General features: G+C 38.9%; 1 protein-coding gene across 1 annotated transcript in view; it reads left to right on the forward strand.

The window, feature by feature from the left end:
- The first annotated feature begins 881 nt into the window (after positions 1-881).
- The window catches only part of LOC132300732 (uncharacterized), an 85,645-nt gene continuing 60,241 nt past the window's right edge, over positions 882-26,285 (forward strand). Inside the window, exons 1-5 of the mRNA XM_059797941.1 lie at positions 882-1,158; positions 8,988-9,161; positions 10,263-10,444; positions 13,171-13,276; positions 13,483-13,559. Of these exons, the coding sequence (XP_059653924.1) occupies positions 1,104-1,158; positions 8,988-9,161; positions 10,263-10,444; positions 13,171-13,276; positions 13,483-13,559 (594 nt within the window). The 5' untranslated portion in view covers positions 882-1,103. The remainder of the gene's footprint in view (positions 1,159-8,987; positions 9,162-10,262; positions 10,445-13,170; positions 13,277-13,482; positions 13,560-26,285) is intronic.

The raw sequence follows: 26,285 nt of genomic DNA on the forward strand, positions 1-26,285 counted from the left end.
TCTGCAAGAATCAAAAATTCAAAACCCGTATCGGTATATCAGATTGTTCAGAAAATCAAAACCCATATCTTTCAAGTTTCCATCGCCACTGTTCCAGTTTGGGTTTGCCGTTCCCAGCCGTTGCCCGTCGTCTCTCCATTCTTTCTGCAACTGCTAACTTGTATGTATATTGTTTTGAGGGTAAAATTGGCATCACAAATATTACATCAACCATTGCCTTTCATTTTCTTCCATTTCCTCCCATTTTTGGGAGGTTAAACAAATCACTGTAGAAGGTTATACATAACCCTCCAAACCCTTCCCTCTCCTTCCCTTCCACCCATTTTACCCAAACACAATTTTTTTGTCACCCTCCATCATATTTCCTTCCCTTTCCTCCTATTTCCACTCTACCAAACTGAGCCTTAAGAATTTGCTTGAGAGGATCCATTTTAAGGAAGCACAAATACCAAGGCCGTCCGCTCCATATGTAACGAGGGAAATTCTCTTTCAGTCCTTTTAAGAAACAAAACAGATGGACAAAGACAAAAAAGAAAAATAAAAATGGATTAAGTTAAAAAAAATAAAAATGGATAAGTTAAAATAAATAAAAATGGTAGACACAAGAAAACATTCAATATAATCTGAACAAATAACAATAGGAGTTGGCATTATAGTTGTTGAGAATAAAATTGTTAGGAAAAAATAAATAAATAATTAAAAAAATTATTTTATTTTTTTAAAAATAATAATATAATAAAATATAAAATGAAAAAAATAAGCGCACAATAAAAAAAACTAATCTTCAAAATGAGTGTAAAAACACGTAGCAATTGTGCCGAATATTTTAAGTTAAAGGAATGATGCAAAACAACCTATGGGTTGCTCTAACGCATAGGATATGCTCGATAGGATCCATTTTATAGAAGCACAACGACCAAGGCCGTCCGCTCCGTATGTAACGACGGAAATTCTTTAAGAAACAAAACAGATGGACAAAGACAAAAAAAGAGAAAATAAAAATGGATTAAGTTAAAAAATAAAAATTGTAGTAGACACCAGGACGCATTCAATATAATTCTCTCTCCCCTGTGAACCTAGGATCAATCATCAAACCATAAACAATGGAGCTTAAGCCAGGTCTATCAGCTTTGGTCACTGGCGGTGCCTCTGGAATCGGTAAACCTCCAGTTGCCTTTTTCTTTTATGGGTCTTATACAAATAGAAGTGATATCTCTTATTTATATATCAATTTTGCTTCATTATGTACACAGTTTATTATTGATTTAATTGTTTAAGTATCAGAGTCAGATAGAATTTGCGCATAGATTGAGTATCTTTTTAATCAGTTGGGTTATGGGACTCTGTTAGTGATCAAGGATGGCTGTGGATGTCTATGCCACAAGTATTGGGATACATTTATAGGCAAATATGTGTTGTAAGTATCAGAATTTCATAAATCCCAAACCTTAGGATACCTTGATTCGGCTCGAAGTCTGTCCAAAACTTGGATACAAGTGGATATGCAGACTTGAAAACATAAAATGCTACATAGAAGTGTAACATATGATTTTATTATTCTTTACAATAGTATTCAATAATAATTACTCCGTATAAGTAAATGAAACATGGCGAAAGAAGAGAAATGCCATGTAAATTTGAACTTTTCTACTTCTTCCATCACAAAACATATTTGGGTTTGATCTTTTACAAGATCGGATGACTAGATGCAAGGTACAGAGCAATCTTGATCTTACATTTAGGATTACGTAAATTTGCTGGAGGCTTGGAGAGGTTAGATAGTGCGGAGCCGAGTCTGCTTGGACGTTGGCGTCAGTTTGTGTTTGCTAGGGCTTGTGGTGAGAATGAACCTGTGATCCTTTGATGGAGAAGAGGTTCTGATATGGGTGCTTAAATTTTCTATACCTAGTTCTTAATTGTTATGCGTACAGGGTTGGAATTGTAAATCTTTGAGGGATATAGTGGATTTTGTAGATATGCCGATAGTATAGCGGGCTTGTTGGTCCTTCGTGGCCTCTTCTTTTTGCGATGCACTCCCTTTTTGAGTGCTCTTTAAAGAAAATTTACTTATATATATATATATAAATATATAGTCCCTCAGTGGCAGCATACATCTCCAAATGCCAAATAATGCAGTTCCAATAATTGGCCACAAAAGCATATTTCTTTTCAAACCAAGCAACCCAAAGCATGTCCTTCCCTTGTAAAATATGTTCAAACTAGAATACATTTAAAGGTTAGAATCCTTATCATATAATCTTCTAATACCGAACCCTCCTCTTGTTGACATATATAGATAATTAGTTGTATTGTTGACTATATAACTGTTAACATATATAGATAATTAGCTATACGTGTGCTGATAAGGTGCTGATTAGCATAGTTACAGGAGCTGATTTTTAGTCTTTAATTTCTTTCCTTCTTTGTAATTATTCCTTTCATTCTTTGTAATTATTTGTGTACTATTTAAATCCTCCACAAGGAGAAGAAGAATAAACACGGAGAATTATTCATATTCCTTTATCTCTAGAAATATCTTCATGGTATTAGAGCCATCTAGAAAGGAATTTTAAAATCCTATTTTTCTTTTAGGGTTTTATGCAAATACATCTTATTACCCAAACACTAGTTTATTTATTTATTTATTTATTTTATTACCCCATAACCTACCAACAACCTTACCCACCACCACAGACTAGGTATCCTTATTTGACTTCATGGCAAACAAGATTGAAACCCTCTGTGACTTCTAAGATTGATTCTCAGACTCTAATGATTCCTCCAACCGCATCTAACCCGCATCAAGATCTGATGAATGTCCAGTTAATGCCTCATAAACTTGATGGCACCAATTATCTGGCTTGGTCACACTTTGTGAAGCTATATATTACCGGCAAAGGCCGGTTGGGGGATTTGACTGGGGAAAACCCCGACCTGCGATCAATGACCCAACTTTCACGACTTGGGTTGCAGAAGATGCAATGCTCTGCTGCTGGCTCCTCCAAACTATGACCTCTGATCTTAGTCTTGGGCATATGCGGCTCAAGTCTGCTAAAGATATTTGGGATGCAGTATCTCAGACTTTTTCTGTGGGAGGAAATGGGGCACAAATTTATGAGTTGCAGCGTAGTATTCATGGGGAAGGACATTGGAGGGATATTACAATGCCCTCCAAGCTTTGTGTCAAGAACTCGACTATTGTCAACCTTGTGAAATGGAATGTGCTATTGATATCACTCTGTTGAATAAGAGGATTGAAAAAGAGCGCGTTTTTTGAGTTTCTTGCTGGTCTTGACCTAGATCTGGACCAAACAAGGACTCAGGTGCTTGGAAAAGATCCGTTTCCTTCTTTACGTGAGGCCTATGCTTATGTGTGTACTCAGGCCCTCCGACGATCTGCTATACTCATGCCACCTTCTCTAGAAGGATCTGCTTTGGTTTCTACCACAAGTCAATTACCTCGGGTATCATTAGCACATCAGCCCGATCCTCCACTAACTGCAGCATCTGGTAATGTCGCTAAAACTACTAAATCTGATGACAAAGATTGTTTGGTTTGTGATTATTGTAACCAGACTAGACATGTGAGAGAACAATGCTTTAAACTCAATCGTTATCCGCCTTGGTAGCCGGGAAGAAAGGGTGACAAAGGTGAAGAAGGCAGTAAGGGCGGAAAGGGAGTCATTCTAGCTCCAAGGCTCATTATACCTCTTCCAGTAATCAGAACGGTGACCAATCTGCTGCTAAGTTCTCTTTTGGTTAGATGGAACAAATGATTTAGGAGTGTGCACGTTTGCTCTCTACTAAAGGGTTCAGTTCTTTAGCCACGTCCACAGGTAACCTTGGTCATTGTTTTAGTGTATCCGGTAAGTCTTCCTCAGAATCTTGGGTTGGGTTATAGATACAGGGGCAACTGATCACATGACCTCTACATCTCATTTTTTTCTCATGTTATTCGTCACATATTAAAACTTGTGTCACAACTGCTGATGGTTCACCAACCCTTGTGACTGGTGAAGGTTTAGTCACTCTTTCTGATTCTTTGTCCCTTTCCAATGTTCTTCATGTCCCTAGATTGTCCAATAATCTGATGTCTATCAGTCAACTTTACTAAAACCTTAAACTATACTGTCATGTTTTTTTGGCACTCAATTGTATATTTCAGGATCTCCGGACGGGGGCGAGGATTGGTCATGGTAGTGAACGAGGTGGTCTCTATCTCTTGGATCCTCAGTTCATGCTCTGCAATCCACTACTGGTTCATCCTGTGACATTTGGTTATGGCACAAGCGTTTAGGACATCCGTCATTTTATTATTTTAAAAAATTGTTTCCTTCTTTATTTTCTGTTGTTGATGTTTCTCAATTTCAGTGAAACTTGTGAACTTGCTAAACATCATCGGGTACCTTTTCCATTAAGTATTAATAAAAGTGCATTTCCTTTTGCTCTTGTTTATAGTGATGTTTGGGGCCCTTCTCGTGTGACTAATTTGTCAGGTGCTAAATTGTTTGTCACATTCATTGATGACTACTCCCGAGTTACTTGGGTTTATCTGATGAAGGAAAAAAAGTGAAGTTTTCACTATTTTTCAGTCCTTTCATCAAATGATCCATACACAATACAATTCAAAGATAAAAGTCTTCCACTCTGATACTGGGGGTGAGTACATTTATTCGGGTCTCCAATCCTATTTTTCTAACCATAGCATTAGTCATCAAACTTCTTGCATCAATATCCCTCAACAGAATGGAGTAGTCGAACAAAACAATCGTCATCTTCTTGAAGTATCCCGTTCTCTGCTTCTATCCATGACAGTACCAAAGTCATATTGGGGGGAGGCTGTCCTCACAGAAGCCTATTTGATCAATCGGATGCCTTCCAGAGTTCTTCAATACCAAACTCCACTTTAGGTCTTCATTACTTCTTGCTCGCCACTGTTAATCATCTTCCTCCTCGAGTCTTTGGTTGTAGAAGTTTTTTCCATGTACACCATAATGGTAAGCTTGACCCTCATTCCCTTAAATGCATTTTTCTCGGTAATTCTGCTACTCAAAAGGGTTAAAAGGGTTATCACCCTCCGTCAAAAAATTCTTTGTCTACATGGATGTTACTTTTCATGAGGAACAAGCCTATTTTTCTAGTCGTGCTTCGACAACTTCTCTTCAGGGTGAGACCTTGAGTAGTGAAGAAAAGTCTTATATTGTGCCTATGTTTGAATTAGAGAGTGGAAATGAAACAAATGAAAAAAATGGAAAAAATGAAAAAAATAAAAAAAAATGGAAAAAATGAAAAAGCAGAAGGCGGTTCTTTGACTCTCCCTCTAAAAGGTCATCATATGTCTCCATTTGAGCTGGTATATCTAAGAAGAGAAAATGTACCTCTCGAGCAAAATGATCAGTCTGCCCCGACAACAGGTAATCTTGAGGTAGAGTCCGTTGAATCTCCATTCTCTTTTGTTGATAATAGTTCTGTAGATCCTAATGCTTCAGATGATTCTAATGTTGTTAATGACTTAGAATTGCCTATTGCCTTGAGAAAATCACATCGTACTTGTCAGTCAAAATATAAATATCCTAATTCAAGCTTTATGTCTTCTCATCGTCTCTTGCCATCCTTTAAAGCTTTTCCCCATCAATTGTCTTCTATATCTATTCCTAAAAAATTATAGGATGCACTTGACAATCCAAAGTGGAAAGAGGCGATGGTTGAAGAATTGAGAGCACTCCGAAAGAGCTCTACGTGGGAGTTAGTGGAGTTGCCGAAAGGGAAGAAAATTGTTGGCTACAAATGGGTGTTTACCATAAAGCATAAGGCAGATGGGTCGATTGACCGATACAAGGCAAGATTGGTGGCAAAGGGCTATACTCATATGGCATTGACTATCAGGAGACGTTTGCTCCAGTTGTGAAAATGAATACCTGTTATCTTTAGCAGCTAACCTAGAGTGGACTCTCCAACAGTTTGATGTTAAGTATGCTTTCCTCTATGGCAATCTAGAGGAGGAAGTGTACATGGACCCTGCTCTAGGTAGTGATGAAAGTACCAATTAGGGGAAAGTATGCAGACTAAGAAAATCATTATATAGCCTGAAACAGTCTCCTAGAGCATGGTTTGGTAGATTTTCATAAGCTATGCAGAAGCATGGATATCATCCTAGTCAAGCAGATCATACGTTATTCCTTCGACACTCTCGAGGAGGTAAAATTACAGTTGTTATTGTCTATGTGGATGATATCATCATCACCGGGGATGATATTGAGGAGATTAGGAGACTAAAGGTACATTTGGCTAAGGAATTTGAAATTAAAGACTTGGGTGTCTTGCAATATTTTCTAGGTATTGAAGTGGCTAGTTCAAAGTGGGGAATCTTTGTTTCAGAGAGAAAGTATATACTTGATCTTTTAATTGAGACAGGGATGTTAGCCTGCAAGCCTGTCGATACTCCTATCAAACAGAATCATAGATTGGGTGAACAGCCTGATGATACACCAGTTCACAGAGAGAGATATTAGAGGTTGGTTGGAAAACTAATATATTTGTCTCATACATGACCTGATATAGCTTATGCAGTGAGTGTTGTTAGTCAATTCATGGACGAGCCATGTGAAGTTCATATGCAGGCAGTAGAGAGGATACTTAAATACTTGAAATCAGCACTTGGTAAGGGTTTTTTGTTTTCAAAACATGATCACTCTGCTGTAGAGGCCTATACAGATGCTGATTGAGCAGGTTCTATTTCGGATCGAAGATCAACTACGGGATATTGCACATTTGTGGGTGGCAACCTAGTTACTTGGCGGAGTAAGAAGCAATCGGTTGTGGCCAGGTCTAGTGCCGAGGCTGCATTCAGAGCTATGGCCCACGTTGTGTGTGAATTATTATGGTTGAAGATCCTATTGGGAGAATTGAGGATTGTTTGTCAAAGTCCCATGAAGCTATATTGTGATAATAAGGCAGCCATCAGCATTGCTCATAATCCTGTGCAACATGATCGGACTAAACATGTTGAGATTGACAGGCACTTTATCAAAGAGAAGTTAACAGAAGGTGTGATTTGCACACCCTATGTGAGGACTGAGGATCAGCTTTCTGATATTTTGACTAAGGGAGTCTCTAGCAAAGTGTTCAATTCTTCCCTTGCCAAGTTGAGAATCCGGGACATCTATTCTCCGGCTTGAGGTGGAGTGTTACATATATAGATAATTAGCTGTATTGTTGACTATATAACTGTTAACATATCTAGATAATTAGCTGTACATGTGCTGATTAGCATAGTTATAGGAGTTGATTTTTAGTCTTTAATTTCTTTCCTTCTTTGTAATTGTTTCTTTCCTTCTTTGTAATTATTTGTGTACTATTTAAATCCTCCACAAGGAGAAGAATAAACACCGAGAATTATTCATATTCCTTTATCTCTAGAAATATCTTCACCTCCTTCATTAATTTACTTTAAATCTGTTTTTTGTAAAAGGGGGATATATTGACTCTACAATCTTGTAAGTACCAATAAGCCATGTGGTTGTATTTTTAGCAAAAATATTTATATATCTTACGGAAAAATAAGAAATTTATTTATTCTTGTAGCATATTTTAAACCATGTAAAGAACATGACATGGGATGCCAATGTCTTCATAAAATCATACTATTCTTCTTTTGATATGCTCATCATCATCTGCATCATCCTTGCCTTTATCCCATATGGATGGGGTCGGCCACATGAATTTTCTTTTTCCATTCTTTCATATTATGCACCATATCTTCTCTCAAATTTAAAATTTTTAAGTCGTTTTTAATTACTTCATCCCATGTAAGATTTGGTTGGCCTCTTTGACACCTTCGATTTTATGGACAATAAAAAAAGCTTCGATTCTTTTATGCATGAGAGATTGCGCAGACACAGAAGATTTCATAATTGTTTCTTAGCAACTGTTGAAACTGAGATTTGTGCTATGTGGAAGGAAATTAGTTGGTTTGTGACACGATGCATATAAGTAGAGGTGGATGATTGGTCTTTTCATTCTTTCTAAACCTTTTGATTGATTTTAAACCTTACTAATTTGATTAATTGATTCAATCAATCAATTCCACGCAGCATACAAATGCAGAAACACAAATAGAGAATAGGGGAAGTAAAACACAATATTTTTTTTGTGAAAAACCCGGGCAGGAAACACATGTGACAATTCTTTGCTTGGAACAAAAACTTGTCAAAACCCAGTTATTAATGGCCTCAGTCTAATTTCCTCGTTATCACTGGCCACCAACGAGCCCAGTTGTTGTGGATGTCTCAGTCTTACACTTGAATCTGTAAGATGATCCTCAGTTGTGTCAATGACTCAATGCAATCATTTCCTAAATTGTCTGACTTCTTCACAAGTGATTGTATACTCCGCCCTCCTTTGATCTTGAAGGATAAGTTTGAATTGGTAGAATGATTGATCAAACACAAAGGATTTCTCAGAAAAAAAAATTATACTCACAACACAGATCACTTAGCTGAACAAAAGTTTTCTGTGAAGTGACCTTTTGAGATTCTTCATGTAGTTTCATCTTCAGTCACTAGTCTTCACTTGTATCTCGATATTCCTTGACAAGTTGAATGACATGGACTTAGATGTTTTGTTCAAACGTTATAGTCTCACTTGTTACAGCATTTGCCATGTCTCTTAATGTATATGACTTCACATAAATACGTCTTTTTTCATGGACTAATTAATTTCAATTGTTCTCCAAACTTCTTGGTATCTATATATGAAGGACTTAGATGTTGTGGACTTTATATGACTTTACTAGATGTTTTAACACTCAACAACAAACAAGCATTGTTTGTAGTCATTTTTAGATTACATTACGAATTAATGAATACTCTTGCATCAAAATATCTTGTTGAAAGTCCTAAAGAAGATGTACTGAATATTTTGTGTTTCAATTTTGTGAATATCTGTTGGATGTTACAATTGTGCATGGTGTTGTGGTTCACATGTAGGTAAAGCTCTTTGTATGGCTCTTGCTGAGAAGGGAATATTTGTTACGATTGTCGATTTCTCCGAAAAGAATGGAATGGAAGTTAAATCCCTTGTTGAAGAAGAGAATGCCAAGTTCCATCCAGTCTTGAAATTCCCATCTGCTATGTTTATAAGATGTGATGTAACTGATACAAGTAAGTAAATTCCTGGTTTCATGACTAGAGAGAGTAATTCTTATCAGTTGCTTTCTATAATGGACTTCAAATAGTGTTGTAACTAATTTTACCAATACTCAATTTAGCCAAGTTGTAAAAGAAATCCAAGTTGTAAAAGAAATCCATTAATGTACCTGCAATAAGTGATAAAGTTTCCTATCGATGTTTTATATATGCTTAGCACTAATACCCAATTCATAATAAATCAAAAGACTTGGAACCTCTCTATGACAATTTTTTTTTTTGAAATGATGCCCACAATAGACACAGTTGAGGTCATGATACACCCAAATGCAAGTGTGACTTCTAGTCTTATGGTGTTGAATTATCAGTGGCTAAAATATCTGTTTAAATTATCATGTTGGAATCTCTGCATTTAATTTATAAAGTGTAACTGCTGATTTCTACATGGATTGTGTCCTTTACATAAAATTTTCAGCTAATCTTCTTCTTATTTGATTTTGGAGAGTCAAGGAACTGTAAGGTAATATATAGTTGGAAATATTCTAGGCATATGACAGACTTACATTATTATTTCACTCCTGTGGTGTCTTATTCAGTTATCAATACTACCAAGTGATTAAAATTTATTACGACGTTCTCATCTTCATGATATTAACATCAAGATCAATGGTCAATAATTGCTAATATACTAATATAAAAAGTCTAATCCTACTTTGGAGCTCATTAATTTTACTTGAGGTTCAATCAAGGAATTTGACACCAGCATTATTGTTCTTGTATAAGAAGTCTAGTCCAACTTATCAAAAAAAAAAAATTATATGAGGTTCAATCAATGAATTTGACACCAGCATTATTGTTCTTGTTCATGGAAATCATAAAGGATATGGTATTTACACATATATATTTGTTTAGTTTCAGAAGAACAAGGAGCTTGACGCCAAATTTATTGCCGTCGTTTATTTTAAAAAAAGTTGCATATCTTTACATAATTGCGTAGTATACATTTTGCATGATGTATAATTTACATTATCAGACACTAATCTTTCTATATTGAAATTCTAATTCTGATTAGTTGATAGGTTATAATTGGTGGGTTATTCTTTCTTGTATGAACAGGAGAACTAACTGGTGCTTTTAAAAAGCATTTGGCCACTTATGGAGGGCTGGACATTTGTATAAACAATGCCGGCATTGGAAATCCTGTGCCATTCTATAAGGATCAAACTGATGGTTCTGATTCATGGAGACACACTATCAATGTGAACCTCATGGCAATTATTGACTGCACTCGCCTTGCGGTATGCTTGAATTTCAATATTAATATGGTTTTCATAGTTCATCTTCTATTTAGGTGCCATTGCTTGGTGCAATGGTATTACCAGGTGTTATAACTGGTTTAGAGTCTTACTTTATGTAAATAATGCTAAGTTTAGATTTGTGCTGAATCCAGCCTCCTAGCATCCTTATTGGTGGGCCGACACTGGGTAATGGCATTTATACTAGACTCATTAAAATGGCATCCACTCAAGTAGCACTTAATTCAACTTAACAATGTATAATCCTAACTTTTTTTGGATCTGCTGCGCTAGTCATATCTCGCTGTTTTGCTCTATCTGGGATCATAATTTTATTCAAACTACTTACTGTCCTATCTTTCCTTGTATTGCTTTGAAACAAATCTATTGAAAAATTTACCATCAAATTAGGAGTAATATCTTTAATGCATTAGTAGTTGGCCTGTGTCAATAACATGGTTTCTATCTTTCTCAGTTATGTTAGAAAAGGGAAGCTTAGACCGTGCAGGAATTCTGTTTACTTCCCTGCTTCATTCCGCATTCCTAAAGTTTAGTGGAATATGGATAATTAATTGTTATCATTGCAGTGGTCCGGGAGAGTTGCGCTCTTCTATTACTTTGCATAATTTCTTATTTTTGTTGCGAGGATTAAAGTTCTTTACACTGAGTGGTAGTGCTTCATATTCTTATCAGTAACTTATTCTTTCTTTATCATGTGATGTGATGTGTGTTCTCTCTTTGCATTGGTATCAGCTGGGTCATGTCAGTAATTCCATAATTTTTTTACTCATGCCTTGAGCTTAATTTACTTATAAAGATTCTTTTTTCATTTAGTTCACTCATAGAAATGTTTTATTTATTGAAACTGACTCCTGAGGTTTTTTTATTCCTTTCACTTAAGTGGTCTGTATTTGTACCACTAATGCCTTCCAGCTGTAATTTCTATCTTGAAATTTTTTTAGGTCCTATATTTATCATTTTAAACTCCACTTGTTTGTGCGTAGTGTCTTATTCTTTCACTACTGTTTCCAAGCCTGTAAAAAGGTGTCGCATTATATAGTTGACAGGCAGCAACCAGTGTCAAACCATTGTTAGACCCCCTTATGAACATGAATCATTCTTGAGATTACTTCAACCTTAGAGTAGAATGGCTAGACATGATTCACACAGCTAAGTCCAAATAGCTGGGACAATGTTTTGTAAGCTGATTTATTTTTTCCTCGTTTTTGTAAGTTAAATCTACTTTTAGGAGATTGGCCACTTTCAATTGTGCTCTTCTTGGTAAGTGGCTTTGGAGATTTGGTAAGGAAAGACATAGATTATGGAGAAAGGTTATCTCATGTCGCTTTGGGGAGGAGAGAGGAGGGTGGTCAGCTGGATCAGTCAGGTCTGTTGGCGGAGTGGGGGTGTGGAGGGCCATTGGTAAGGGGTGGGATGCCTTTTCCAAACATATTAGATTCAGAGTTCGGGATGGAAGAACTATCCGGTTTTGGGAGGATCCATGGTGTGATGATAGGCCTTTGGCCCTTTTGTTTCCCAAGCTTTTTAGGATTGTTGTTGACAAACATGCAATGGTTGCTGACTATTATCGCCTTGATAGTGGAAGGTTGTCTTCGGATGTGCGTTTCCGGCGAGCTTTTCAGGATTGGGAGCTGGATGATGTCACTGGGTTTTTGGCTCTTCTTTACAGACAGGAGGTGGAGGGGTCTGGGGCAGATTCTTTGATTTGGGTGCCTTCTTCCCAGGGGATGTTCCAGGTCCGATCCTTTTTTGTGTGCCTTTCTGGTTTTCATGGTACCTCATTCCCATGGAAGACGGTGTGGAGGTCTAAGGCGCCTCTTAGGGTGGCCTTTTTTGTGTGGACTGCAGCTTGGAGTAAGATTTTGACGTTGGACAACTTGAGGAAGAGAAGACATATCATTGTTAATAGGTGTTGTCTTTGCAAGATTAATGGGGAGTCGGTGGATCATCTTTTGTTACACTGTCCTGTGGCTCATGATTGTTGGAGTTTGATGTTTGGCCTGTTTGGTATTCATTGGGTCATGCCTCGGACATCTTGGGAGTTGTTAGATATGTGGAGGGGCCAATGGGTGGGGGCTCAGGTCAGAGTTTTTTGGAGGGTGATCCCTTTTTGTATTTGGTGGAGCCTTTGGAGAGAGCGTAATGGAAGATCTTTTGAAGGAAAGGAATCCTCCATTGGGGTGTTAAAATTTTCTATCATTTGTAATTTGTTTTGTTGGGGTCAGGGGAGAGACTACTCCTCTCTTGAGGAGATTGTTGACTTTATGAGTTCTTTGAATTCATAGGCTCCGTTTTGTCTTTGTATAGTTTGGGTGGCGTTCCCCTTTTTGAACGCTTTTAATTCAATTTACTTATCAAAAAAAAAAAAATGTCATAAAACAAAAGAATAGCATGAGTAAAGGCTAAGTTCCCCCCCTCCCCTGCATTCCACCAAGGTGCATTGGTTCCTTGGTTAATTTGCTTTCATGATTTAAATATCAATTTTGGGTCTATGTCCTATGTTATCAAGCATGTGGAACAAATTGAAACTTTCTTTAGTTTGTAAGAAATTTCTTTAGTTTTGAAAGAATATTCACTTGTAACTAGAAAAAGATACCGAGTACCTGTTGGAATAAGGAATGTTACTTATTCTTGGTAATATAATCATATTTCTTATAATTGGCCATTCTATTGGTAGTTGTCGAATAATCATTTAAAGCTAATGGCAGATTCAAACCATGCAAGTTGCACAAAAGCCTGGTGTAATCATAAGCATGGGGTCTGCTTCAGGACTCTATCCAATGTATGCTGATCCTATCTACTCTGCCTCCAAAGGTTTGCTACGTTGAGCTAATCCATGTTATTGGTTTTTTATTCATTAAATTTATTTATTTTTTAACCTTCAATCTTTTCTAATGTTCTTTTTGGCCATTTCTTACTTCACGTATTTCACACCCATAAGATACCTAAATATATGTGCAGATATTATTGGTTTGTTCCTTCATGTAATTCTCAGATCTGATGGAATTATATTTTCTTAGGGGGAGTTGTTCTATTTACCAGGTCACTTGTTTCTTACAAGCGTCAAGGGATTCGTATCAATGTGCTTTGTCCTGAGGTAAATTTGGACCTTTAGAATTGTGATTTTTTATGATTGATACAAAGGACTGAGGTATTTGTCCCATGGAGCATATGCTTTTTTTTTTTTTTTTTTTTTGATAAATTCCATGGAGCATATGCTAGATTTTAGATAAAAATTGGAACTGAATATATATGTGACTATGTGAGATAGTAAAGTGGAACCCAATTAGTCATATGTGGTAAAGACCAATAATTGCAGCAATGAGGAAGATGACATGGTTTACATTGAAGAGAAGGCTAAAAAGAATACTGACACTAAATTGGGTTAAGGGAGGAAGATATGACTGCATGAGGCTTTAACTAAAAGGTTATGATCTTGGATACAACACAATAATGAAATGAATACATCTGTGAGACAGTACAAGTGACACCCTTTGGAGATAAAATAACTGATAACATGAATATGTCACGTGCAAGTGCAATGAAGACAATAATTGTAGCAATGAGGAAGAGTGAGATGGTCCAAATTATGGTTAAGGCTAGGGAAAGGAAAAGACTAAATCATGGATACACATGTAGGTTAACTAAAGTTAGCCTAGATGACGAATACATAAGATGGTAGAAGTGGTGCCCATTTAAATTAAAATAACCGAGTAAGATGACTTAGTCATGTGCAGCAAGGAAAAATAATTGCAATAGTGAGGAAGAGTGACATGATCCGCATTAAGGATAAGGTTACAAGAAGAGAAGGCTAAAATTATCTTGGATTTAGACATGCAAGAAATATGGTAGCTTGTTGCTTAACTAAAGTTGTGATCCTAGATAAATCAGAATAGAAAATCAAATACATATAGCCGAACCCAAATAGTTGTAATAAGGCTTTCTTTAGTTGGATTGAACATTTTCATTCTACAACACCCATATGCATACATTAATATATATGTATATATATATTTTGAGTGGAGTCAAATATTTCGTTATAAGATGCAAAGCATACTTTATGTTCATAATGCATGCATTTTTATGACGTCCATCATGATGGCTTTTAATTGCTGATGCTCAATTATTTTTGTGTTTTTGAGTAATAGCTTAATTTTGCAGATCTATACAGTAATAGGCCTAAAACATGCTATTGCTAGATAATTGCATTCTCTTTCATTAGTGTTATTGAATCCAATATAATAAAACTTAAAAACTCAATGTCACTGTTGTCCTTCAATTGTTCAAGCACTATTATTTACCATCTGAAAATTGTTTGTTCTTTCTAGAGTAACCAAGAGGGATATTCTTTCAATCTTTTTCTCTCTTCTATCATTATTGTTGAAATATATAAATATTTCTATATAATTGTGGAGCAAAATCCTCCACCAATCATGGTGATCCGGTCAATTTCCTTCCAATTATAAATATTTCTATATAACGGTGGAGCAAAATCCTCCACCAATCATGGTGCCTCCTTTGACTATTGCACACCTTCCATTTATTCTTATCTTTACCATACCTATATATAGGCTCCTTGTACTCAAGCAATATATAGATCTGAATAATAAAAATGTAGCCCTTAGTGGCTCTTTGTCCATGGATGTAGGCCTTAGTGCCGAACCATGTATATGCCTGTGTTTTCCATATTTCTCTCTTCCTTTTTCCTATTTGCATGTTTTATTTCCGCATCCAATTTTAACATGGTATCATAGCTAGGCTGTTCTTGTAACCCCATCTAGAATTTGAGGGGGAGTATTGGAACTACTATCATGGAGGATATTCTCTATGTCTTCACATTCCTTTCTCGGCGTTGTTCCGGCCATTTCCCGGTGTTGTTCTGGCTTTTTCCCGGCGTAGTTCCGGCCATTTCCCGACTTAGTTCCGGCAATTTCCCGGCTTAGTTTCGGCCTTTCCCGGCGTTGTTCCGGACACCTTTTCATCATCTTTCAAGGCGTTTCTTTAGCAAGTTGGCCATTCATGATATTCATGCTCCAACTTGAAGGGCAGTGTTGAAATATATAAACATTTCTATATAATTGTGGAGCAAAATCCTCCACCAATCATGGCGATCCGGTCAATTTCCTTCCAATTATAAATATTTATATATAACGGTTGAGCAAAATCCTCCACCAATCATGGTGCCTCCTTTGACTATTGTACACCTTCCATGTATTCTTATCTTTACCATGCCTATATATAGGCTCCTTGTACTCGAGCAATATATAGATCTAAATAATAAAAATGTAGCCCTTAGTGGCTCTTTGTCCGTGGATGTAGGCCTTAGTGCCGAATCATGTATATGCCTGTGTTTCCATATTTCTCTCTTCCCTTTTCCTCTTTCCATTTTTTATTTCCGCATCCAATTTTAACAATTATATAACAGGGAAAAAAGAGAATAGAGGGGGAGAGGGATTAATCACATATTTTGTCACGCCCCAAATCCCAAAGATCCGGATCGCGATGAAAAGAAGTAATAAAAGGAAAACCGAACCTGATCTCAACTCGAATTATAGCGTCGTACTCCGATACCAAGTGAAGACACGCAATGGTTCATTTGACCCTCAGACGTCGTTCTCAAACCCGGCGGATGCAACTCAATCTAACATTTAACAACTTTGAAGACCAACGAAAGCACCAAAGCCAACATCGTCACCTAAGGGTCAACACTACCCTAAACACCATTCCTCACACGTATCACCAACAAACCCCACGTTCCTCACATAGAGAACGACCATCGTCACTCGAGAAGGGATTAAACAATTCTATGAACCATGGTCCCATTATCCCCAAACACAAAGACTCGGTACTCAAGAAAAAGGAAAGAAAATAAGATGAACATTGGACTCGAACTTCTTTAGTAAGTCTCCTCAAACAACGGAAGCAATAAAATGCCTGACAACCCATAAGGTCAACAATATCCCAAGCATCGCACTTGCAATACTCGCAATCAACCATGCTCAACCCCTATGAGAAGTATTCCCAAAACAAAGTGGAGACAGACTTTAAAACGTTGTTAAACAAATACCCATTTACCTTGAGGAAGAAGGAAAACTCTAAGGAAAAGGGAGGAAAGGTAACGACCAAAACCGAATAGTCAACCGTCATCACCCTCATGGTAATTGGAAGCGCACAAGGAACGACCCCACACAAGGACCAACCAACCAAGTCTTAACCTTACAACACAACACAACACTAACCATCTGCACATTCTCATGAACACCTACAAAATCAGTCTTCAACGAAATCAAAATCAAGCGGATGCATAAATTTAATCGACATAAATCACGTCCCAGTTTGGTTTGAAAAGAAAGTAATAAAAGAAAGGTGAACTCCCAAACATATCTACGGGCGCCCTTAATCCTACCCTTAAAACACCCCTACAAGGGAGACTTATGGCGATTTTAGGCGATTTTGATTTAGGGCACAATTATCGAGGATATATTTTATATATACATATATTATGTCATGAAGAGGACTTTTTTGGATGTAGCAAGTCTGCCACGATTGGGTTGAAGGGAGATGTGGTGCGAATGTTTACAAACAAAGGGTTTGTCCTTCGAGTGGATGAGCAGGGTATGATCCACCGTAAAACGACGCTTCAATCTTGCCTCGTTGGGAGATTTGACAGAGATGTGGGTAGCTTGGAAGGAATTGAGGAGTGGGCTTCAAGGATTTGGCAGATTTGGGGTTAGGGTTTCTAATCTACCAGATGGGTTATTGCTGTTTCGATTTCCATCGGAGAAGGAAGCGCAGAGGGTGCTAAGATGGGGGAAAAAATCTTGGGGCGATGCAGTGCTGTTAATCGATTTATGGTGTTACAGAGTTGGGTGCTTGGGGATGAGAAAAATGACGAGGCAGAGAAGGATAGCGTTGTTTGGCCTTCTACTCCATCTTTGGTGCCAGAAGCTTTTTGAATCTATAGGGGAATTATGTGGTGGGTTTAAGGAGGTCGAGGTCTCTGAGAGCAAGACAGAAAGGATAGTCATCATGGTGGACGATGGTGGGGTCTTCCTGGAGTTCGTGATCGTTGAAGACAGGTCTTGGGCTTTCAAGATCTCAGTGACGGAGGAGATTGCTCCTTCTGTGGTGGCGAAACCCGTGGCATCTATGAATTTTGAGAAGAATGGACGTGTGTTTCGTAGATCCGATGCTGGTTCAGTCCGTTCGGCGAGTTTGGTTAGATTGGAGAAAGATGGATGGCAGCAAGGTCAGGGACGAAGTGATATGTACGCGCGGAAGGCGAGTGGGGAAGGGGTGGAATGGAGGCGTACACGTGCAGGGGATATGGTTTCGAAGATTACAAATAAGGTTTTGGATGGGGCTGGGCCGATGGGACGCTTAATGGGCCGCGCAATAGGTCAGTTGGTTCTTATGTTCAGAAGCACAAGTCCAATGATGGGTATGGGCCTAATAACTTAATCGAGTAGAAGAGAGATAGGGCTGTGTATTGGGGCCCTAATAAGAGCCTGTTTATTAGAGTTGGGACGCGATCGGAGAAAGAGAACTAGGTTAGAGCAGTTCTTATAGTAGTCGTAAGGGGAAAAGGTTTCAACATGGGAGTTGATATGTGCATATGGCTTTAGACAATCGTTTCGGTCTCTGCAATCCACTTCTTATGAGGATGGTGATCTCACAGCTAGAGATGGGAGGCATTGGTCATGAAAGGAGAAAGAAATGAGTTTGCCCACAGGAAAGCCAACCCGGTATGTCTCTTTTCCCTAACTCTCGGAGCCTTCTTTCTGCTCCTTCTTCTTCTACTCCTTCTTGTGGGGTATTAGAGGAGGTAATTTTTGGTTTTTGGGGGGGGGTGGGAGGTTGACCGGAAGTTGGAGAGAAATGGGGTGGATTTGGAGGGGATGGGGCTGGATGCAGAGACAGAGGATGAGGTAAGACATTTGAGGAATCACACACTTGACATTTTGATGAGCTCTTCTCCCAAGATATTAAGGGAGAATGTATTAGTGATGGTACGCCGGTGGGTGTGGATGGAGTTACGGTGTGTGTGGGACGTGACTCAAAGTTTTAGTTAAGTCAAGAGGCTGCGTCAGTACTGGTGAAGGAATTAAGAATGTACAAAGGGTTGAAGGGATTGAATAGTTTGCTGGATTTTGGCTCAGAAACAGTAGGGGATGACTCTGAAGGGGATTTTGGTTCACCTTCGGCTTTCAACGGGTTTGAGGTTTCAGCTGATGACGGTGGTGACAGATTGGAGGGAGGGGGTAATGATAGGAATGCTATGGAGATGGTTCCATGGGAGAATACTACTTATTTGGAGATGTAACCGTTATGTGTATTACGGTCGGACGGGGGGAGGGAGTTCTCTGCATTAGGTTGTGAAGACAGAGGGGTGGAGTGGATGATGGATAACATTGATAATGTGAGTAGTATGTTGGGACTATCTTTTCAGCCAAATGAGGAACAGGCTCATTTGGTGATGCATTTGATTGTGGAGGGGAAGAATGTGGAGGATGTTGGGAGTGTGAATTATCCTCGTGGAAAGGGGGAAGGGAGATCCGAGGCCTGATTTCTGGTATTAATTATGAGGGGAAGAATGGGACGGGGAGGGAGAGGAGTAGTGAGAGGGGAAGAATGGGAAGGGGAGGGAGAGGAGTAGTGAGAGGGGAAGAGGGAGAAGGAGAGGGGAAGGGTTATCTACTGGTTTTTAATGAAGTGCTGCATAATTTCGTGGAATGTCCGAGTGCTTAATGATTCGGACAAAAGAAAGGTGGTTAGATTGGCAGGGAGGAAGTGGAGTGTTCATGTGGTATGCTTACAGGAAACGAAGATGGCGTCCATTTCGGATAGGGTGGTTAGGAGTCTTTGGGGTGGGAGGTTTATTGAATGGGAGGCGTTGGATGCTGTTGGGACATCTGGGGGTATCTTGGTGACGTGGGATAAGAGATGGGTGTCAAAAGCGGATGTATGGCGAGGGAGATTCTCCATTTCTTGCAGTTTTATTATGGAAGAGGATGGGTTTCATTGGTTGTTCTCGGGTGTGTATGGTCCAGTGGATGATGGGGAGAGGCATCTTCTCTGGGAGGAGTTGGGATTTGTTAAGGCTCAGTGGAGTCTTCCATGGTGTGTGGGGGTGATTTTAATGTGGTTAGATCCCCTTTGGAGAGATCAATAGGAGGAAGATGGACTCGGGCTATGGTACAATTTTCAGAATTCATTGATGGCCAACATCTTCATGATTTGCCTTTGGAGGGTGCTTCTTTCACATGGGTTTATGGCAGAGAGTTCCCTACCCTTTCACGCCTGGATAGATTTCTTATTTCAGGAGATTGGGAGGAGAAGTTTCCGGATGTAACTCAAGCAGCCTTGGCTAGACTGACATCAGATCATATTCCATTGGTGTTGGATTGTGGTGGGTTAAGGTCTAGAATCACTCCTTTTCGTTTGGAAAATATGTGGCTTAGGGCGGATGATTTCCAAGGGTATGTGAAGTCTTGGTGGGAAGGTAGTATGGTGTCTGGGAATCCGAGTTTTATTCTTGCTAGAAAGCTTGGGGTGTTGAAGGAGGAGATAAAAAGGTGGAATAAGGAGGTTTTCGGGAATCTCAAGTGGAGGAAGAGTAGGGCTTTGGTGGAGATTGCAGAGATTGATCGCCGGGAAGACATGTGTGACATTGATGATGAGTAGAGAAGTAGGAGAGCGGCGTGCTAGGGTGAGATTGCTGTGTTGGAGGAGATTTCGTGGAGACAGAAATCCAGGGCATTATGGCTTAAGGAGGGGGACTGGAACACTATGTTTTTCCATAGGTTGGTTAATGCTTATAGGAGGGGTAATCACATAGTGAGACTTACTGTGGATGGGGTGGCCTTAAGTAGGGAGGACGATGTTTGCAGGGGGATTGCCCGATTCTATCAGAGACTGTTTACGGAGCTTGTTTCTACGAGACCCCGACTGGATGGACTTAATTTTGATAGGATTTCTGAGGCAAACAGGGAGGGTCTAGAGATTCCGTTTTCTAAGGAGGAAGTGCCGAAGGCGTTAAGAAATTGTAATGGGGATAAAGCTCCGGGTCCGGATGGTTTCACTATGAGGTTTCTTTTGGGGAGTTGGGACGTGGTCAGGGGCGAGGTGATGGATACTTTTCGTGCTTTTCATACTCGGGGGTGATTTGAGAAATCCCTGAATGCATCGTTTATAGCCCTCATTCTGAAGAAGGGTGGACCCGTAAATGTGAAGGACTTTAGACCTATTAGTTTATTGGGATGCATTTATAAACTAATAGCCAAAGTTATTTTTTTGAGGTTGAGGGTGGTCTTGGATGAGGTTATTTCGGAATCTTAGAATGCTTTCATAGGATGGCGTCAGATTTTGGATTCTGTCCTTATTGCTAAGGAGTGTGTGGATGATAGATTGAGGAGTGGGTTCCAGGGATCTTGTGTAAGTTGGATGTGGAGAAAGATTATGATTATGTTAATTGAAGTTTTCTGCTTTACTTGATGGCAAGGATGGGTAAAAATAGAGGAATTGGATTGAGTTCTGCATTTCTTCAGCGGGATTCTTGGTGTTGGTAAATGGGGTCCCGACTAGTTTCTTTGGTAGTTCGCGAGGTTTGGGAGATCCATTATCCTCGCTTCTGTTCATCATTGTGATGGAGGGGCTTAGTAGATTGATGGGGAGGGCTGTGGAGGTGGGCTTCATCAAGGGTTTTAGGGCGGGAAGGGATGATATGCATCAGCTGGAGATTTTTCACTTGTTATTTGCAAATGATACTCTAGTTTTTTGCGAGGCTGAGGTGTCTCAGATGAGATATTTGAGGTCGGTGTTGATCTGTTTTTAGGCAGTCTCAGGTTTGAAAGTGAATGTGGGGAAGAGCGCTTTGATTCCAGTGGGTGAGGTTTCGGAGATTGAGGAATTAGCTTCTGTTCTTGGTTGTGGAGTTAGTTCTTTTCCAATCTCTTCTGGGTTTGCTTTTGGGGGTTAGGTGTTTGGGATCCAGTGGTGGAGAGGAGTAGAGAGGAGGCTTGCGGGGTGGAAGAAGCAATATTTATCAAACAGGAGAAGGTTACCTTGTTGAAATGCACTTTGTCGAGCATTCCCACATATTTTTTATCCCTTTTCCAGATTCCGTCCTCGGTTGCTGTTTGTATTGAAAGACTTCAGAGGAACTTTCTATGGGAATGTTTGGGGGATGAGTTTAAGTATCATCTGATTCATTGGGAGCAGGTGTGTAAGCCTGTTAAGTTTGGAGGAATTGGGAATAGGCTACTGTTGGGCCTTGTTAGGTAAGTGGTTGTGGAGGTTTGGTATTGAGCGGGATAGATTATGGAGGAGGGTGATCTTGTGTCGCTTTGGGGAGGGGAGGGGAGGGGAGAGAGAGAGAGGGGGGGGGGGGGGGTGTCGGTGTTTGGAAAGCCATTCGGAAGGGATGGAATGAGTTTTTTAAGCATATTAGATTCAGAGTTCATGATGGTAGGGAGATTCGGTTTTAGGAAGATGTGTGGTGTGGAGACCGCACTTTAGCATGCTCTTTCCCTAGACTTTTTAGGATTGCGGCTAATAGGCATGTCTTGGTGGTTGACTGCTATCGCCTTGATAACGGGGGACCGGTTTAGGACTTGCTTTTTCAGCGATCTTTTCAGAATTGGGAGATGGATGATATGTTTGGTTTTGTAGAGTTGTTGTATAGCTAGGTGATCCGTAAAGGAGGTAGGGATTCTCTTGTTTGGATTCCATCTTCTAGGGGAATGTTTAGCGTGAGATCTTTCTTCGGATGCCTTTTAGACTCAGGTGGGGTGTTATTCCCTTGGAAGGCAGTGTGGCGAACTAAGGCGCCCATTGAAAGTGGCCTTCTTTGCTTGGACGGTTGTGTGGGGTAAAATTTTGACGCTGGATAATTTGAGAAAGAGAAAGCATATCACGGTGAATTGATGTTGCATGTTTAAGTGCAATGGCGAGTCGGTTAACCATCTTCTTTTGCATTATCCAGTGGCGGTTGATTGTTGGACCCTTTTGCTAGGTTTATTTGGAGTTTATTGGGTTATGCCTAGATCTACGAAAGGTTTGATAGACACCTGGAGAGGGGGTTGGGTGGGAGCACATGCTCGAGGGTTCTGGAGGATGGCGCCTCTGTGTCTTTGGTGGTGTCTGTGGAGGGAGTGGAATAGAAGATACTTTGAAGGAGAGGAATCTTCTATCATTGTTCTAAAATCTTTTGTTATTAGCTCTCTTTTTTTGTGGTTCGAGTAGGTTTTGTTCCTCTGCTGAGGAGACTATTGAGTTTTTGGCTTCCCTGGGACCTTAGGGTACCCAGGTTTTTGTGGTATTGTAGGGACGCGTTCCCCTTTTGAACGCTTTTAATGAATTGCTTATGTATCAAAAAAAAAAAAAAAAAAAAAAAAAAACACCCCTACAATACCATTACGCAAGCCCCAAACATCTCCTAGGAAAGTCCCTTGAAAAACAGCCTGAAGATGACCAAAAAGGACCTCCCAGGTCACTTGGACCGGTCCAGCCCATTTTGTACTGGCCCCTTGCACGGGCAAATTTATTTAGTGTTGGACCGGTCCAAAATTAATGGACTGGTCCAACTTGGCAGTCCATGCGCCATGCTCAGGAAAAAGGCAAATTTCGACTCCAAAAGCTCCAAGCCTTGATCCAGCACCTATGAACGAAGATTGACTGATCCTAATTGAACATGAATGACTTAACAACAACACAGAAACATGAAATAACATCATTAACTTCAATTTTCTCAAAAAGGATTTCAGTTACATGCATTAAAGCGTAGCAAGTTGAGTGCAATTCACATGCTCATAGCTTCATAGCCCTTCTATCTTCCCCTTATCGTCCTCCCCCATTCTTCGTTCATGTTACTTTTCTTCCTTTTAATATTGCACTATTTTTCACTTTTTCCTTTTATTGTACTATTATTTGTACTTAAAAAAAATGACCCTGCTGATAAATTAACCTACTACTAAAAAGAATTCTTATATTCGTTTCTTTAGATGTAAACTATTTTTAAAAAAATATATTTTTTTATTTTTTGGTGTTTGGTTGTCCAAAATCTAATTAAAATATTTTCTGAGCATAATATTTCATCAAAACCTAACAAAAATAACTTATGCTTCTGTTTTGGAAATTTTTTTAGGACCTTTACCAAACACCGGGAAAAAAAAAAAAAAAAAAAAAAAAAAAAAATTCACATATATATCTTATCTCTGGGTTTTATTTCACAAATTTCATTATATCATGACACAATAATCCCTTCCTCTTTTGTGCCAATTTAAAGTTTCCAAAAGAGTGGTCTCCAAAAGAGTAGTATAGGAACCTAGGTTTTTAGTGAGAGAGAGAGAGAGAGATGTCTTGCATAACACAACCACACACCCACCGTGAAGGGTTGGATGCCCATCTTCTCTCTTTCTCCTAGACCTACTCTAACTCCTTGCTATGAAAAGAACTGCACTTCAAGTCCCGTATGCTAATTAGTGTTTGGATAAAATAATGTCATCAATCCAATCACCAATTAATCCATATTTTGACTTGGTTTGTTTAATCACAGAAATCTGAATCTAGAGATTTTTGATAAAATTGTTTTAGTATGCATTTATTTATTAAATATATATTATTTTTCTCAAAATGAATTTTATGTTCCAGTGTCCATGTTCAAGGATCACACAATAAACACAGTTTGTTAACCTCAAGGCCACTGAAGTAAATCAAAGTAATCCTGAATAAAGACAAAAGTCCATTATTCCCTCAGGATTAAGAGTTATTCGCTATAGCACTGATAAGTGAAATTACTTATGATGGCTTTTGTAATTTTCATTTATCGGTGATCCAGTTCAATGTGTCATACACACTAACACGTATGGTTTTGAGTCTTCCACTCAGATGACTGAGATAAGCCAATCTATCTCATAGAAACCAATGTGTTACATTCTACTACATAGAATGACCAATTCTATCACTGAATGTGAACAACATTTCTGATAATCCTATACATGAGACTCTCTATGCATCTAAATCATCCTTACGTAGTCAGTGGACACTTAATTCAACTCATGAGTTAACCAATAAAAGCAGTCACCATATATGTATGTAAAGTACTAATTGAATCAAATTTATTAAACCAAATGTCAGTTACAAATCAAATTGGCTTTGAAGGACATTCAATCGTGACAGTTTCTAGTCTACCACTGCTACCATCTTGTATAGGTGGGATTCATAGGTAATGACCTTTTAATATGAAATATTGATGATTCAGTAATAATGTAAACCTGTTTGAGGAACTATAGTGAAATTCTGAATCAACATTAAAATTGGTGCATTGTAATGCAGAAGTGTTATATAGCACCGCTTTTTCATAACCTTTCGTCTTGCAGTAAACCAATGTCAGAATTGTGCCATGGATTTTAAATCTGTCATGACAGCTTAGCTGATTGGCATGCTTGTGGAATACCATCTTATGTTATTGATTCTAGATACAATTAAATTGAAAACCTTTTCTCTATAAGTGATCAAATTCAGGACAGAAAGTATAATTCTAGGTACTCAAAAATAAAAAATAATCTATGTATTAGTAGAAATATAAAAAGAAGAAAAATGAGAGAATTATGTAAAGGCTTGAATGAGATGAATTACTCATTCAAAGCTCTAGTATTTATAGATAAAAAGAGCACATGCTCATATTACAAGAAAGGAAACTAAATCAATCTAAATCAAATCACAACATATTCTAAAGCATATTCTATGACATATTCTATAGTATAGTCAAATCTCTGCTATTATGGTAAGTCATTCCACAAATCGTGGTATCAAATATACTAACACTCCCCCTCAAGTTGGTGTGTGGATATCTGAAACGCCCAACTTGGACAATGCATTCTCAAACACAATCTTGCTGACGCCTTTTGTAAGAATGCCTGCAAGCTGCTGAGAACTTGTGACAAATGGAGTGCAAATTTGACCAGAGATGATCTTCTCTCGAATTAAGTGACGGTCCACCTTTATATGCTTCCTGTCATGTTGAACGGGATTTGCTGCTATGCTAATCGCAGACTTGTTGTCGCAGTAGAGTGAGAATGGAAGCGACACTGGAAGGCACAAGTCTGTCATCAAGGTTTTCAGCCGTAGCAACTCACATACCCCTAGAGCCATAGCCCTATACTCTGCCTCTGCACTATATCGAGAGACAACATCCTGCTTCTTATTGCGCTAAGTAACCAAGTTACCACCAATAGTGGTACAATAACCCGAAGTTGACCTCCTATCTGAAATTAATCCTGCATAATCAGCATCTGTCAAAGCCTCAACACGTAAGTGACCATGATTGGCAAGCAAAATACCACGGACTGGACACCCTTTTAAGTAGCGAAGGATCCAAATAGCTGCATCAAGGTGAGGGGCACGAGGAGAGTGCATGAATTGACTCACGATACTCACGGAGTCATAGATAAAGAGATGAGCTTCCCCACAAGTCGTTGATACTGACCAACATCTGATAACAACTCCCCCTCAGAATCAGCCAACCGATGATTCTGCTCAATCGGAGTATCAGCAAGACGAGCGCCAAGTTGACCAGAAGCAGAAAGCAAGTTAAGAACATACTTGCGTTGAGAGATGAAAATGCCAGCCTTGGAGCGAGCCACTTCAATGCCCAAGAAGTACTGTAGGGGACCAAGATCCTTAATCTCAAACTGACGGCCAAGATAGCTCTTAACCTCAGCAATTCCGATAGTATCATCACTGGTAAGAACAATATCATCGACATACACAATGAGAGCAACTGTCTTACCGCCTGAATGACGTAAAAACAAGGTATGATCAG

This window comes from Cornus florida, unplaced genomic scaffold (assembly GCF_030987335.1).
Source record: "Cornus florida cultivar Cherokee Brave unplaced genomic scaffold, ASM3098733v1 CherokeeBrave_3.0.0_Hap2_Chr03, whole genome shotgun sequence".
NCBI lineage: Eukaryota > Viridiplantae > Streptophyta > Magnoliopsida > Cornales > Cornaceae > Cornus > Cornus florida.